Source organism: Phyllobates terribilis, unplaced genomic scaffold (assembly GCF_046119375.1).
Source record: "Phyllobates terribilis strain yellow unplaced genomic scaffold, ASM4611937v1 Scaffold_4__5_contigs__length_816908805, whole genome shotgun sequence".
Lineage (NCBI taxonomy): Eukaryota > Metazoa > Chordata > Amphibia > Anura > Dendrobatidae > Phyllobates > Phyllobates terribilis.
Genome location: NW_027362764.1, coordinates 351,882,449 through 351,898,742, shown reverse-complemented (window position 1 = coordinate 351,898,742; position 16,294 = coordinate 351,882,449). Strand labels below are relative to the sequence as shown.

At 41.3% G+C, this 16,294-nt stretch overlaps 1 protein-coding gene across 2 annotated transcripts in view; it reads right to left on the bottom strand.

Annotated features, from left to right (window-relative positions):
- SLC6A19 (solute carrier family 6 member 19) overlaps positions 1–16,294 on the bottom strand; it is a 291,943-nt gene that overhangs the window by 238,759 nt on the left and 36,890 nt on the right. For both annotated transcript variants that reach the window (XM_073678408.1, XM_073678407.1), the window contains exon 2: positions 8,878–9,018. In XM_073678408.1, the coding sequence (XP_073534509.1) occupies positions 8,878–9,018 (141 nt within the window). The remainder of the gene's footprint in view (positions 1–8,877; positions 9,019–16,294) is intronic.

The window sequence follows — 16,294 nt, the reverse complement described above, 5'->3', positions numbered from 1 at the left end:
CTCCCACCTCGACTACTGCAACCTCCTGCTCTGTGGCCTCCCTTCTACCACTCTCACACCCCTCCAATTTATCCTAAACTCTGCTGCCCGACTAATCCACCTGTCCCTCCGTTATTCCCTAGCCTCCCTTCTCTGTCAATCCCTTCACTCCCTCCCCATTTCCCAGAGACTCCAGTTCAAACCCCTAACCATGGCATACAAAGCCATTCACAACCTGTCTCCTCCATACATCTGTGACCTAGTCTCCCAGTACTTACCTGAACGCAACCTCCGATCCTCACAAGATCTCCTTCTCTACTCCCCTCTTATCTCCTCTTCCCACAATCGCATACAAGATTTCTCCCGTGCATACCCCCTACTCTGGTACTCTCCACCCCAACACATCAGTCTCTCGCCTACCGTAGAAACCTTCAAAAGGAACCTGAAGACAGACCTCTTCCAATAAGCCTACAACCTGCAGTAACCCTCGCTCCACCATACTGCTTCACTACCAGCTCTACCCTTACCTACTGTATCCTCACCTATCCCTTGTAGATTGTGAGCCCTCACAGGCAGGGTCCTCTCTCCTCCTGTACCAGTTACTGACTTGTTTTTGTTCAAATTATTGTACTTGTTGTTTGCTATATATACCTCTTTTAACCCCTTCATGACTGGAGCATTTTCCGTTTTTGCATTTTCATTTTTTGCTCCCCTTCTTCCCAGAGCCATAGCCTTTTTATTTTTTGTTCAATATGCCCATATGAGGGCTTATTTTTTGTCGGACAAATTGTACTTTTAAATGCCATCACTGGTTTTATCATATCGTGTACTGGAAAACGGTAAAAAAATTCCAAGTGCAGTGTAATTGTAAAAAAAAATGCAATTCCACGGTTGTTTTTTTTTTTTTACCACGTTCACTGAATGCTAAAACTGACCTGCCATTATTATTCTCCAGGTCATTACAAGTTCGTAGACACCAAACATGTATAGGTTCTATTTTATTTAAATGGTGAAAAAAAATCCAAAGTTTGTACAAAAAAAAAGATGGTGCCATTTTCCAAGACCCGTAGTGTCTCCATTTTTTGGAATCTGGGGCCAGGTGAGGGCTTATTTTTTGCGTGTCGAGCTGACGTTTTTATTGATACTACTTTGGGGCAGATGTTTTGATCCCCCGTTATTGCATTTTATTTCAATATTGTGACTACCAAAAAAATGTAAATCTGGCGTTTAGAATTTGCATGTCACCTTTTATAGTTTTTATTGTGTAAAAGCGACAAAACATAAAAAACTGTATAAATGTGGTATCGCTGTAAATGTACTGACCCAAAGAATAAAGTTGCCTTATCAATTTTACCACACATAGAACGGCATAAAAAAAAATTTAAATTCCTGAATAGGAGATGGTTTTTGTTCATTCTGCCTCCCAAGAATCAGAATAGAAAGCGATCAAAATGTGCCATGTGCCCGAAAATGGTACCAATAAAAACATCAACTTGTCCCACAAAAAACAAGCCCTTACATGACTGTCGGCTGAAATATGGAAAAATTATAGCTCTCAAAATTTGGTGATGCAAAAACTAGTCTTTGCAAAGAAAAGTGTTTTTTAGTGTGGGACAGCTGCCAAACCTAAAAACCCGATATAAATCTGGTATCGTTGTAATCGCACCATCCTGAAGAATAAAGTTGTCTAATCACTTATACCGCACGAGGAATGGTGTAAAAAATTAGCAAAAGCAATTCTTCACCTGCTGCTGATCTGTTTATTCTACCTCCCGAACATTGCAGTATGGCTCGACTCATATTTATCCTGCGCTCTGCTCTGCGCAGGATAAATGTGAGCTTGTACCGAGGTTTCTGTGTAAATCTCTGAAATACGTGATTCAGACGGAACCCCGGTGGAAGATTCTCTGTAATGAGGCAAATGGAGGCACCATGGATGCCGTCTGGCCTGTGATCCGGCGGTGTCCGTCTTTTTATTAGGAGTGCATAAAAGTGTCATCGGACACAGTTTTGTGTACCTCTGAAAAAAAGGACACCACTAAACAGAGGCCAGACAGAGTCGAGAGTAACTTTGCTGCCTCATTATAGTGAATGGATCCCTCGGGGGTTTCATCTGAATTACGTCCCTCAGAGATTTAAATGGAAACCACGATATAAGTGCTCAGCGTAGTGCACAGGAGAAATGGGAACATTTCACATAACATTTTGTATCACAATAAAAGCTTTAACTCAATCCACAAAAAAAAGTAAGTTCCCACTCATGTCCGTCATCTATTAATGGAAATATAGGGGGCTTCCACGTTACAGTAGGCACAAACGGCGCTTTCCCCCCAAAAGAAATTTAGAAAATTATGTGCTCCCAAATATAAATGCCCACTTCCCTTCTAAGCCCCACAGTGTGCCTAAACTGCAGTTAGTGTCCACATGTTTGGCATTTCTATAGCAATGAGAGCCTGCTTAATTTACGGGTGCAAGTCTCCAGAAGCATGACCTGGGCTTAACATACTAATCACTACAATGGCACATTGCAATTTTCATTCAGCAACATCCACTGCTGCTTGTTTCTGGAAAACACCCATGTAGTTAAAATCCTCACCACATCGGCAGATACATTCCCAAAGGGTTGTAATTTCCAAAATGCTGTCAATTGAGGGGGATTATTCTTTTCTAGCACTTAGAGTCTCTGTATAAGGAGTCTGCATACTATTCTAGGAACATCTGTGGTCCAGGAGGCACTCCGTCACTCCCGAGTCTCGCCGTGTGGCTAATTGGTACTGTATGGCCAAATATTGGGCATTTCTGCATTCAGCAAAAATTGTGTGACAAATTTTGGTGCCATTTTTACCCATTTCCCAGTGTGGAAATGTAAAATCTGGGGCTAAAACAGAACTTAGTTGGTAAAAATGTAATTATTCTTTCTTCACCGCCCAAAGGTGTAAAATTTTGTGAGGCACATGTGGTGTCAAAATGCTCACTGCATCCCTAGATGAATTCATTGAGAGGTGTAGTTTGTAAAATGGGGTGTCTTATGGCAGTTCTGTTGTTCTGGCACCGGGGCTCTGCCAACGTGACATGGCACCGTCACACCAGCCCATCAAAATATGAACTACAATATTGCGTCTTCCCTTCTGAGCTTTGCACTGTGCTTAAAAATAGTTTTTGACCACATATGGCGTACCCAGGAGAAATTGCACAACCAATTTTAGGGTCCATTTTCTCTGGCTATTCTTGTGAAAATGAAAATATTGGGGGCTAAAACAACATTTTTATGGAAAAAATCTATTTTTTCATTTTTACAGCTCCACATTGTAAAATTCTGTGAAGCACCTGTGGGTTCAAGGTGCTCACCGCACATCTAAATTTCTTGAGTGGTATAGTTTCCAAAATGGGCACATCAGGGGCTCTACAAATGCGATATCACACTCGCAGACAATTCCTTTAAAATCTGTGTTCCAAAATGTCACTCCTTCCATTCCGAGCCCTGCAGTGTGCCCAAACAATAGTTTTCTCCCACATATGTGGTATCTGCATGCTGAGGAGAAATTGCACAATAACTTTTGTGGTCCACTTTCTCCTGTTACCCTTGTGAAAATATTTTTTCTGGCTTAAATAACATTTTTGTGTAAAAAATTTGATTTTTTTTTTATTTTCACAAGTCAACGTTATAATTTTTCGTGAAACACCTGGGGGTTCAATGTGCTCACCACACACCTAGATAATTTTTTTGGGGGTCTAGTTTCTAAAAAGGGGGCACTTGTTGAGCATTTCCAGTGTTTAGGCACATCAGGGGTTCTGCAAACGGGACATGACACCCGCTTATCATTCCATCAAAGTCTGCATTGCAAAACATCACTCCTTCCCTTCCGAGCCCTGACATGCCCCCAAACAGTACTTTTCTCACACATATGGGGCATCAGTGTAATCAGGAAAAATTGCACAACAACTTTTGGGGTCCAATATCTCCTGTTACTCTTGTGAAAATAAAAAAATTGGGACTAATAGATCATTTTTGTGGAAAAAATGTTTTTATTTTCTCTGCTCTACATTATAAAGTTTTGTGAAACACTTGGAGGTTCAAAGTGCTTACCACACATCTAGATAAGTTCCTTAATGGGTCTAGTTTCCAAAATGGGGTCACTTGTGGAAAGTTTCCACTGTTTAGGCACATCAGGGTCTCTCCAAAAGCAACATGACATCCACTCTCAATTCCAGTGAGTTTTCCGTTGAAAAAGTCAAACGGTGCTCCTTCCTTTTCGAGTCCTGCCACGCGCCTAAACAATGGTTTTCCCCCACATATGGGGTATCACTGTACTCAGGTGAAATTGCACAACAACTTTTGGGGTTCAATTTTTCCTGTTACCCTTGTGAAAATAAAAAATTTGGGGCTAAGATATTTTTTTGGAAAAAAGTGATGTTTTTAAGTTTTTCAAAGTGCTAACCACACATCTAGATAAGATTCCAGAGGGGTCTAGTTTCCAAAATGGTGTCACTTGTGGGGGTTTCCACTGTTTAGGCACATCGGGGCTCTCTACGTGACATGACACTAATTATTCAAGCAAATTTTACATTCAATAAGTCAAATGGCGCTCATTCCCTTCCAAGCTATATGTGTGCCCAAACAGTGGTTTTCCCCCATGCAGTTGTGCTCAAAAGTTTACATACCCCGGCAGAATTTTTTCTCCACTCATGGTTATTGGTTGCGTGAAGCCAGTTATTGTCAAACTACTGTGTTTTCTCTTTTTAAATCTTAATGACAACCAAAAACATCTAAATGACCCTGATCAAAAATTCACATACCCTGGTGATTTTGGCCTGATAACATGCACAGAATTTGACACAAATAGGTTTGAATGGCTATTAAAGGTGCCATCCTCACCTTTGATCTGTTTGCTTGTAATCAGTGTGTGTGCATAAAAGCTGAGTGAGTTTCTAGGATCCAGACAGACTCTTGCATCTTGCATCCAGCCACTGATGTTTCTGGATTGTGAGTCATGGGGAAAACAAATGAATTGTCTAAGAATCTACTGGAAAAGGTATTTGAACTGTATTACACAGGAAAGGGATACTAAAAGATATCCAAGGAATTGATAATACCAGTCAGCAGCGCTCAAACTGTGATTAACAAATGGAAAATCAGGGGCTCTGTAAAATCCAAACCACGGTCAGGTAGACCAACAAAGATTTCGGCCACAACTGCCAGGAAAATTGTTCAGGATGCAAAGAAAAACCCACAAATAACATCAGCTGAAATTCAGGACTTTCTGAAAACTAGCGGTGTGGCTGTTTCAAGATGCACAATAAGGAGGCACTTGAAGAAAAATGGGCTGCATGGTCGAGTCGCCAGAAGAAAGCCATTACTGTGCAAATGTCACAAAGTATCTCTCCTATAATACGCCAAATAGCACAGAGACAAGCCTCAAAACTTCTGTAACAAGGTCATTTGGAGTGATAAGACCAAAATTGAAATTTTTGCCCACAACCATAAACGTTACATTTAGAGAGAGGTCAACAAGGCCTATGATGAAAGGAACACCATTCCTACTGTAAAGCACGGAGGTGGATCGCTGATGTTTTAGGGAAGTGTAAGGCACAGGAAACTTGGTAAAAGTTGAAGGAAAGATGAATGCAGCACGTTATAAGCAAATACTGCAGGCAAATTTGCACTCATCAGCCTGGAAGCTACGCATGAGACATACTTGGACATTCCAAAATGACAATGATCCAAAACACAAGGCCAAGTCGACCTGTCATTGGCTACAGCAGAACGAAGTGAAGGTTTTGGAGTGGCCTAACCTCAAGATCATTGAGCCACTCTGGGGAGATCTCAAGCACGCAGTTCATGCTAGACAGCCCAGGAATTTACAGGAACTGGAGGCTTTTTTCCAAGAAGAATGGGCAGCTTCACCATCTGAGAAAATTAAGAACCTCATCCACAACTACCACAAAAAACTCCAAACTGTCATTGATGTTAGAGGGGGCAATACACGGTATTAAGAACTGGGGTACGTGAACTTTTGATCAGGGTCGTTTGCATGTTTTTGGTTGTCGTTAAGATTTAAAAAGAGAAAACACAGTAGTTTGACAATAAATGGCTTCACCCAACCAATAACCATGAGTGTAGAAAAAGATTTTTTGTTATCATTCATATTCTCTGAAACAAGACAAAGAAAGCAAAAATTCTGCCAAGGTATGTAAACTTTTGAGCACAACTGTGGGGTATTGGCTTACTCGGGAGAAATTGCACAACAAATGGTTTGGTGCAATTTCTCCTGTTACCCTTGCGAAAATGCAAAATTTGGGGCTGAAAAACATTTTTGTGGGGAAAATGTGAAAATTTTATTCTTACGGCTCAATGTTATAAACTTCTGTGAAGCACTTGGGGGTTCAAAGTGCTCACCACCCATCTAGATAAGTTCCCTGAGGAGTCAAGTTTCCAAAATGGTGTCCCTTGTGGGGGTTTTACACTGTTTAGGCACATCAGGGGCTCTCCAAATGCGACATGGCATCCGCTAATTAGACAAGCAAATTTTACATTCAAAAAGTCAAATGGCACTTGTTCCCTTCCGAGCCATGCTGTTCGCCCAAACAGTGATTTTCCCCCACATATGAGGTATTAGCATTCTCAGGAGAAATTGCACAACACATTTTGAAGTCCATATTTTTCTGTTACCCTTGCGAAAATAAAAACATGTGGGTCTGAAGTAAAATTATTGTGAAAAATAGTTAAATGTTCATTTTTTCCTTTCACATTCCATTAATTGCTGTGAAGCGCCTGAAGGGTTAATAAACTTTTTGAATATGATTTTGAGCACCTTGAGGGGTGCAGTTTTTAGAATGGTGTATTGGGTATTTTCTGTCATATAGACCCTTCAAAGTAACTTCAGATGTGATGTGGTCCCTAAAAAAATGGTTTTTAAATTTGTTGTAAAAATGAGAACTCGTTAGTCAACTTTTATCCCTTATAACAAAAAAAAACATTGGTTCCAAAATTGTGCTTTTGTAAAGTAGAAATGTGGGAAATGTTATTTAGTGACTATTTTTGTGACATATCTCTCTGATTTAAGGGCGCGAAAATTCAAAATTTTTGCCAAATTTATAATTTTTTCACAAATAAACGCCAGTCATATCAAATAAATTTTAATACTATCATGAAGTGCAATATGTCACAAAAAAAAATCTCTGAATCAGTGGGATCTGTTGAAGTGTTCCAGAGTTATAGGGCACATACTCATATGTGAGAAAAAAAAAGTTCAGTTTTCTGAACCGAAAAAACGAATGGGGTGCCATGCGAGTGCTATGTGATTTTCTCACCAAGCATCCGTTTGACATCCGTGTGACATCTGTATGGAGCTTAGTGAAACAGACTAAGGGAACTTTTTAAATGCTAAGAATCCTTTGCATCTGTATTTTCTAATTTATTGAGATAATGAATTTTATGCTTTCATTGGCTGTAAGCCCAAATCATCAACATTAACAGAAATAAACACTTGAAATAGATCACCCTGTTTGTAATGACTCTATATGATATATAAGTTTCACTTTTTGTATTGAAAAACTGAAAAAAAAAAACTTTTTCATGATATTCTAATTTTGTGATAAGCACCTGTAAATATGTATATATATATATATATATATATATATATATATATATATACAGATTGATAGATACATACACAAATTCTGAAATATATATACACATAGATATTTATATCTACGTGTTTTGCATATATACTGTTTACTGTACTTGTCATTTATTGTTAAATGAAAGAATTAAAAAAAAAATGGCGTGGGGTTCCCTGTAATTTTATTCTCTAGCAGAGGTTAAGCAGACGGCTGGGGCAGATGTTTGAAGCCTGGGAAGGGGGTAATACCCATGGAGGTTCCCAGGCTACTAATATCAGCCCCCAGCTGAATACTTAGCCTTTACTGGCTATTAAATGGGGGACCTCAAAAAATTGACTTGGGGTCCTCCTATTTTAACATCTAGCAAAGGCTAGGCAGACAGATGGGGGCTGATATTAATAGCCTAGGAAGAGGCCATGAATATTTGCCTCTTTCCAGGCTAGAAACACCAGTCCTCAGCCACACCAGAAACAGTTCTCACGCGCATGCGCTGACATCAATGAGATGAACTGAGTTCATATAACATAAACTCAGCTCATCTTGATGCCATCACAGCGAGTCACAGCTGTCTGCTTAACCTCTGCAAGAGTATAAAATAATGGTGTACCCCACGTCTTTTTTTTAATTTTTTTTTTTAATTCTTTCATTTAACAATAAATGACAAGTACAGTAACTAAATCATTCACTGTACTAATTATGTATGTCTCTGACATCTTTCTATCTATTCTATGTGTGTACCTCTGTGTTTTCTTACTGGTTGCAGCTGATGATTTGACGAATTTCAAGGAGATGGGTGCATGAAGATCGGACAGCACTCGCATGGTCCAAGTGCCGTGCGATTTTTTTTCACGCAGCCATTGACTTGCATTGGCGAGATACGCGGTAATACGCAGCATGCTGCGATTTTTTTCTCAGTCCGATTTCAGCTGAGAAAAAAAAATCACAGATGAGATGTCACTCATTGATTAACATTGGTCCGAGTGCAATCCGATGTTTTATCGGATTGTACTCGTCCGTTTTCCTCGTGCATGAGCCCATAAAGTGACACTGGTCAGAATTGTAAAAATTGGCCTAGTTATTAACGTGCAAACAGTCTTCGGGGGTAGAGGGGTTAATGTAGTGAACTTTAAAGGCTGATGCAGATTGCTGGTTTCCATCAGTGATGAAGAATAATGAAGATTATCAGATTATTTAATGTCTAAAAATATTCTAGATATTATTTTGTAAACGATGATTGTTTATTAGATTTTTTTCTATTACAGAAATAAAACTTACCAACTCCTTTTAGTGTTGGGTGAATAGAACTCCATACTCCAACACTTCCTTTTCTCAGACGTTGTCCAATTGCAAATTCAAGGTGCAGCAATGGTATGCCTTCAAACACCAACAATATAAGGAAGGGAATCATGAATGCTCCTACATTACAAGAAAAAAAATAATGCAAGGTGTTATTTTGTTGTAACCTAAAAGCACATTTTATAAATTGTGTCTTATGACGTCTGGCGGGAAAGTCAGTAAATGTAGTATGTGTCCCTAGTCATTAGCATGCTCTTACATAAGATTTTATGTTATCTTATGCAGGACTCCTCCTACCTGCCTATTTTTATGATTTTAAATAAACTATTGTATGATTTAAATTTTTAGACTGCAATTTAACATTCACAAAAGTAAATAGTTATGTGGGCTATGGTGTGAAACATTGCCTGCACATACCAAATTGTAGGACTTGGTTCACACTTGCATTTTCATGTGGTTTTGCATTCAGTTATTTTTTTAGACAGTACTCCTTCTTGCTTTCAAAGGGAACCTAACAGCTTATACATGCTGGTCATGTATCAGACACTGACTGTATAATATCATATAGAGCAAATGACGTACTAGAACATAATATTATGCAAAGATGTAAAGTTTATTGTAATCCAAGATTAAAAACTGACATACATATTAACTATATGGCGCAGATACAAAGGTAGTGGGCAAGAAAAGGTAAGTACTCTAGGTTCAATCACATACATGATATAGATTGATGATACAAAAACATTGGAATAGAGTAGCTATAAATCCAACACATGATATAGATTAATAATAGAGATTCACTGAGAATAGGACTTATATGTTTATGGATATATAAAAACATACCCAGTGGCAAAAAATAATATAAAGATTAAAATAGGCTTAACTGAGCCATAAAAGTGCACAGTGCATGGCTAGCCACAAAAAAATATAGTCACCATAAAACAGCAAACAAAGGTATAGAATATCAAGCTTACATGTGTGGATATCAAGTGATACAAACCTAGGTACTGTCACCCCTACGCGCGTTTCGGCGCTGTGCCTTCTTCTGGGGGCAGTCACAAAAGTAAATAGTTATGTGGGCTATGGTGTGAAACATTGCCTGCACATACCAAATTGTAGGACTTGGTTCACACTTGCATTTTCATGTGGTTTTGCATTCAGTTATTTTTTTAGCCAGTACTCCTTCTTGCTTTCAAAGGGAACCTAACAGCTTATACATGCTGGTCATGTATCAGACACTGACTGTATAATATCAGCCATGTCTGCTTTTCTCTAAAATGTTGCGGCATGATTAGTCCTTGGAAGCTTCTCCCCTTGCTCCTTAAGTAATGAGTTTCTGCCTGCATATATGTGTAGGGAGAGACCTGTCAGTCATTAGTAGCAGGAGGGGAGAAGCCACCTGGGAACTGGTGTTTTCCACTAGACACTTGTGCAACTTGGTCCCTGGACAGCTTTCAGGGTATCTCTTGCCCTGAAATGCCACAGCATTTCACAGTTAAAAATATATGGCTGAAAGCATGTAGCCAGTGTCCCATACATGCTGCCCGTGGATCGGCCAGCATGTATCAGCTGAAAGGTTACCCCTTCAAGTACCACCACTCATACTTTTAAAAATATGACCATAACAGCAAAGTACACAATTTACTACACTAAATAGAGGAATATATATATATATATATATATATATATATACATATATATATATGTATATATATATATGTATATATATACTGTACATACATATATATACACGATTCTATACACTTTATTGATCCCGGAGGAAATTAGGAAATTGTAGTATCACAGCAGCACAACATAAACAAGAGCATGAAAAAAACAGAACAGTAGAATTGAAAGAAGAATGTCATTACTATTATTACTGACAGGTTATACACAATTGTACCCAATATACAGTGGCGACCAAAAGTTTTACTTTTTTTTTTTAAAGTGTGATTGCTTCTGTCTGGTTGTTGTGATGCCATTTTACTGGTGATTTTAGTAAACCGGAAGCAAATGGTTGTCAGCTATAAGGAGGAAAATTGTGTGTTGACATTGTTTTATCCCTTTAGGTGTTAGCTTTCAACATTTGCTGGGCCAAATGTTTTGCATATTTTGTCATGGGTAGTCAAATTTTGCCTAATTTTTTTTTTATATGTGTGTTTTTAGGTTAAAGCGTGGCAAAGACAAAGCCAAATTCATCACCAGATGTCAGGAAGCTTATTATTCTGAGAGTGATGTCAGGCAAAAGCCAAAAAGAGGTAGCTATGGAATTCAACTGTTTTCAGAGTCAAGTGTCATCTATATTAAAGAAAGAAACAGAAGGTTATGGAACAGGTGACAAACCTAGAAGTGGACGACCGCGGAAAACTTCCTCCAGAGTTGATCACATTATTAAGAATAAGTCAGCATCTGATGTCCATAAAAGTGCTGTACAGATTTCTCACAAAATAAGAATAGAATATGGGGTGAAAGTGAGTTGCCAAACTGTGGTGCGACAGCTAAGAGCAGTAGGGTTCAATGCACGAGTTCCAGACAAGAAGTCTTTCATCTCTGCAAAGAACCGGAAGGTCCAACTTGAATTTGCCAAAGAACACTGCCATTGGAAAGAGACAGATTGGTCTAAGGTGTTGTGGTCAGATGAATCCAAATTCAATCTGTTTGGTAATGATGGCAAGCACTATACACAGGCCCGGCATCAACACCGGGCGCACCCAGGCAAGTGCCGGGGCCCTGTGCAGGCGGGGGGGTCCACTCGCCATCGGGCCCACTGGCGCGCTATGGGGCCTGTGAGCAGAGCAGTCCGGTGCCAGCTCCTGCAAGTGGGCCACACCCACTCGCTCAGGGCCCCGGCTGGCACAATACTTACCTCTCCAAGTTCCCCGCAGCTCTGCCTCTTCTCCGTCTCCTGACTGTAACGTCTCAGGTGAGAAGGCGCGATGATGTTTTTCCAGCATGCCCTCTGCTGAGCAGTCAGAGTGCAGAGAGTGTGAAGACACCGATGCTGAGGAGTCCGGAGCAGAGCCGCCTGCAGCATTATATGGGGCCCATACAACCTGTACATTATATGGGGACAATACAGCATGAAGCATTATAAGGGGGCCAGTATTCTGCATGCAGCATTATATGGGGGCCAGTATTTTGCATAGAGCATTATATGGGGGTCAGTTTTCTGCATGGAGCATTATATGGGGGCCAGTATCGTGTATGGAGCATTAAATGTGGGCCAATATCTTGTATGGAGAATTATATGGGGGCCAGTATCCTGTATGGAGCATTATATGGGGGCCAGTATCCTGTATGGAGAATTATATGGGGGCCAGTATTCAGCACAGAGCATTATATGGGGGCCAATATCCTGTATGGAGCATTATATGGGGGCCAGTATCCTGTATGGAGCATTATATGGGGGCCAGTATTCTGCACAGAGCATTATATGGGGGCCAGTATCCTGTATGGAGCATTATATGGGGGCCAGTATCTTGTATGGAGCATTATATGGGGGCCAGTATTCTGAACGGAGCATTATATGGGGGCCAGCATCCTGTATGGAGCATTATATGGGGGCCAGTATCCTGTATGGAGCATTATATGGGGGCCAGTATCCTATATGAAGCATTATATGGGGCCTATGCTGTATGGAGCATTATATGGGGGCCAGTATTCTGCATGGAGCATTATATTGGGGCCAGTATCCTGTATGGAGCATTATATGTGGCCCATAATACTGTATGGAGGACTGTACTGTCCGTTCTGCACTGTGCACTGTGAGGATTCGCCGGTTTCTGAGATGTAGAATTTAAAATAGATATCACTCTTGTAATGTAAGAAGTAGGTGAAATCTTTGGCCTTGTATTATCTATATATATATATTTCTCTGCCATATCTGTGCATCATGAATTAAGGTATGTGTTAAAGGGGCCCACTGAGACTGTTTCGCCCAGGGCCCATGAAAACCTGGAGCCGGCCCTGACTATATATACTGCCCAATTGGAAAACGTAAGGATGTTAGATACAAAACACCTGCAATTAAACATGGTGGTGGCAATGTCATGGTTTGAGGCTGCATTTCTGCATCTGCCATTGTCCCTCTGCATAGAATTGATGGAAATATGAATGCTACCGTGTAAAAGGATATACTGGAGAATGTAATGCTGCCACATGGTAAAACCAAAGTAGGTAGGGGATGAAAATTCCAGCAAGACAATAATCCTAAGCACCCATCCAATTTAGTCAAAAATTGGTTAGCAAAGAAAAAGGTTCGCCTGTTGCAATGACCAAGCCAATCACCTGATTTAAACCCTATAGAGCACCTTTGGGATGAGTTAGGGCGACGAGTTGGGGTCCGTACCCATAGCCATAAAGATGAACTGTTTGCAGATTTGCAAATGGAATGGAGCAAGATCCCTCCAGATGTCTTGAATTCCCTAGTGGCTTCAATGCCCCATCGGTGTGTTGCAGTAATTACAGCAAGAGGTTATGCTACAAAATACTAAGTTATGGCATTGTAAATAATGAATTACTCTCTAAGTTGTGATCAATAAATAGTATATGAAAAACTTTAATTAAATGATCATCCCTATATTCAAAAGCACATTGGTTATAATTAAGGCCTTGCATGATGATAACTTCATGCACTTTCAAGTATCACCAAGGTAATGGCATCACAACAACGAGACAGAAGCAAAACTTTTGGTCGCCACTGTACTGTATGTTATATACACTGCTCAAAAAAATAAAGGGATCACTCAAATAACACATTCTAGATCTGAATGAATGAAATATTCTCATTGAATACTTTGTTCTGTAGAAAGTTGAATGTGCTGACAACAAAATCACACAAAAATCATCAATGGAAATCAAATTTATTAACCAATGCAGGCCTGGATTTGGAGTCAACCCCAAAATTAAAGTAGAAAAACACACTACAGGCTGATCCAACTTTGATGTAATGTCCTTAAAACAAGTCAAAATGAGGCTCAGTATTGTGTGTGGCCTCCACGTGCCTGTATGACTTCCCTACAACGACTGGGCATGCTCCTGATGAGTTTGCGGATGGTTGCCCTCCTACGGCCCCCTCCACATCTCCTGGTGTACTGGCCTGTCTCCTGGTAGCGCCTCCAGCCTCTGGACAATACGCTGACAGACACAGCAAACCTTCTTGCCACATCTCGCATTGATGTGCACCTTCTGTGGGTTGTAGAGTCCGTCTCATGCTACCACGAGTGTGAAAGCACAACCAACATTCAAAAGTGACCAAAACATCAGCCAGAAAGCATTGGTACTGAGATGTGGTCTGTGGTCCCCACCTGCAAAACCACTCCTTTATTGAGTGTGTCTTGATAATTGCCAATAATTTCCGTCTATTCCATTTGCACAACAGCATGTGAAATTGATTGTCAATCAGTGTTGCTTCCTAAGTGGACAGTTTGATTTCACAGAAGTTTGATTTACTTGGAGTTATATTCTGTTGTTTAAGTGTTCCCTTTATTTTTTTGTGTAGTGTATCTATAATATAACCGGGGATGCGTGTCTCTGTCTGAAGCCTCGATAGACTGCGCATGCGCGACGAGCAGTTTGCCTCCAGACAGAAGCACGCATGGAGCCGTTACAGGTAAGAGGAGTGTGTATGGCGCCGGGGATCGCAGTATGCATAGACACTGAACGCATACCGCGATCTCCGGTGCCATACTTACCTGACTGAGAGGAGCGTTGCCGCGGCAGTGTGTCTTCAGCAAAATGGCACCGAACAGCGCGGTATGGGCACGCGCGTACTCCGGCGCTATATTCCTCCCCCAGCCTCTGGCAGAACAGGACACAGCAGCACTGGAGCACAGAGAAGAAAGAGGAGTATAAGTGTTTATTTTTTGTATGTGTGTACAGCGTGAAAGGGATAAGGGGCCACACTTACCAGGATTGGAGGGTGAGGGGACCATGCATACCAGGATGAGGAGTACCAGACATACCATTATTGGGGGATGAGGGAACCATGCATACCAGGATTGGGGGGTGAGGATACCATGCATACCAGGATTGGGGGGTGAGGAGGCCATGCATACCAGGATTAGGGGGTGAGGGGACCATGCATACCAGAATAGGGATGAGGGGATCATGCATACCAGAATGAGGGGTACCATGCATACCAGGATAGGAATTCGGGGCTACATGCATATCAGGATGAGGGATGGGGTGCCATGCATACCAGGATGAGGGGTACCATGCATACCAGGATAAGGATGAGGGGTGCCATACATACTAGGGTGAGGGATTGGGTGCCATGCATACCAGGTTTCTGGGATGAGGAGGCCATACATACCAGAATTGGGATGAGGGGTGCCATGCATACCAGGATGAGGGGTACCATACATGCCAGAATAGGGATGATGGGTGCCATGCATACCAGGATGAGGGGGTACCATACATACCAGGATAGGGATGAGGGGGACCATGTATACCAGGATTAGGGATGAGGGGCCCATGCACACCAAGATAGGGATGAGGAGTGCCATGCATACCAGGATTGAGGATGAGGGGTGCCATGCATACCAGGATTGGGGATGAGGGGTGCCATGCATATCAGGATAGGGATGAGGAGTACCATGAATACCAGGATGGGGGGAGGGGTGCCATGCATACCAGGATGTGGGTGAGCGGCCCATGCATACCGGAATGAGAGATGGGGTACCATGCATACCAGGATAGGGACGAGGAGTACCACACATACCAGGATAGGGATGAGGAGTACCACACATACCAGGATTGGGGACGAGGGTGTGCCATGCATACCAGGATTGGGGGTGAGGGGTGCCATGCATACCAGGATGGGAATGAGGGGTGCCATGCATACCAGGATGGGGATGAGGGGTGCCATGCATACCAGGATAGGATGGTGGGGGCAGGATGGGGGCAGCACAAATACCAGGAGGGGGGCAGCACATACCAGCATGGGAGACCATATACCAATAAAAATGCTTGCCACCCGGGGGTAGAACGGGTTCAATAGCTAGTATATATATATATATATATATATATATATATATATATATATGTAAAAGTGTTGTAGGGTTTTGATACTCACTTAGATGCGTTAGAGGTAGACATAGGATTTACTGTTTCTTTAGAAATGTCCAAGGCAGGTTTATTATTCCTGCATAAGCCGGACTTTCACAAGTAAACAAAACCAAGTCTGGTCCGGCACAGTGTAACATAACAGAAAATAAACAGTCCATACGATATGGCGGGTACGCCCGCTCACCGTCAGTGTCTTTTTGCACAAAACACTTTGGAGGTCTCCACACCTCCAGCCACAGACACTGAATGAAACACTTTGTCTCCATTTTATATACACACCTTGGGGTGGGGATATGTGAGCAGCCAATCCCCCCCATCTCTTATGACT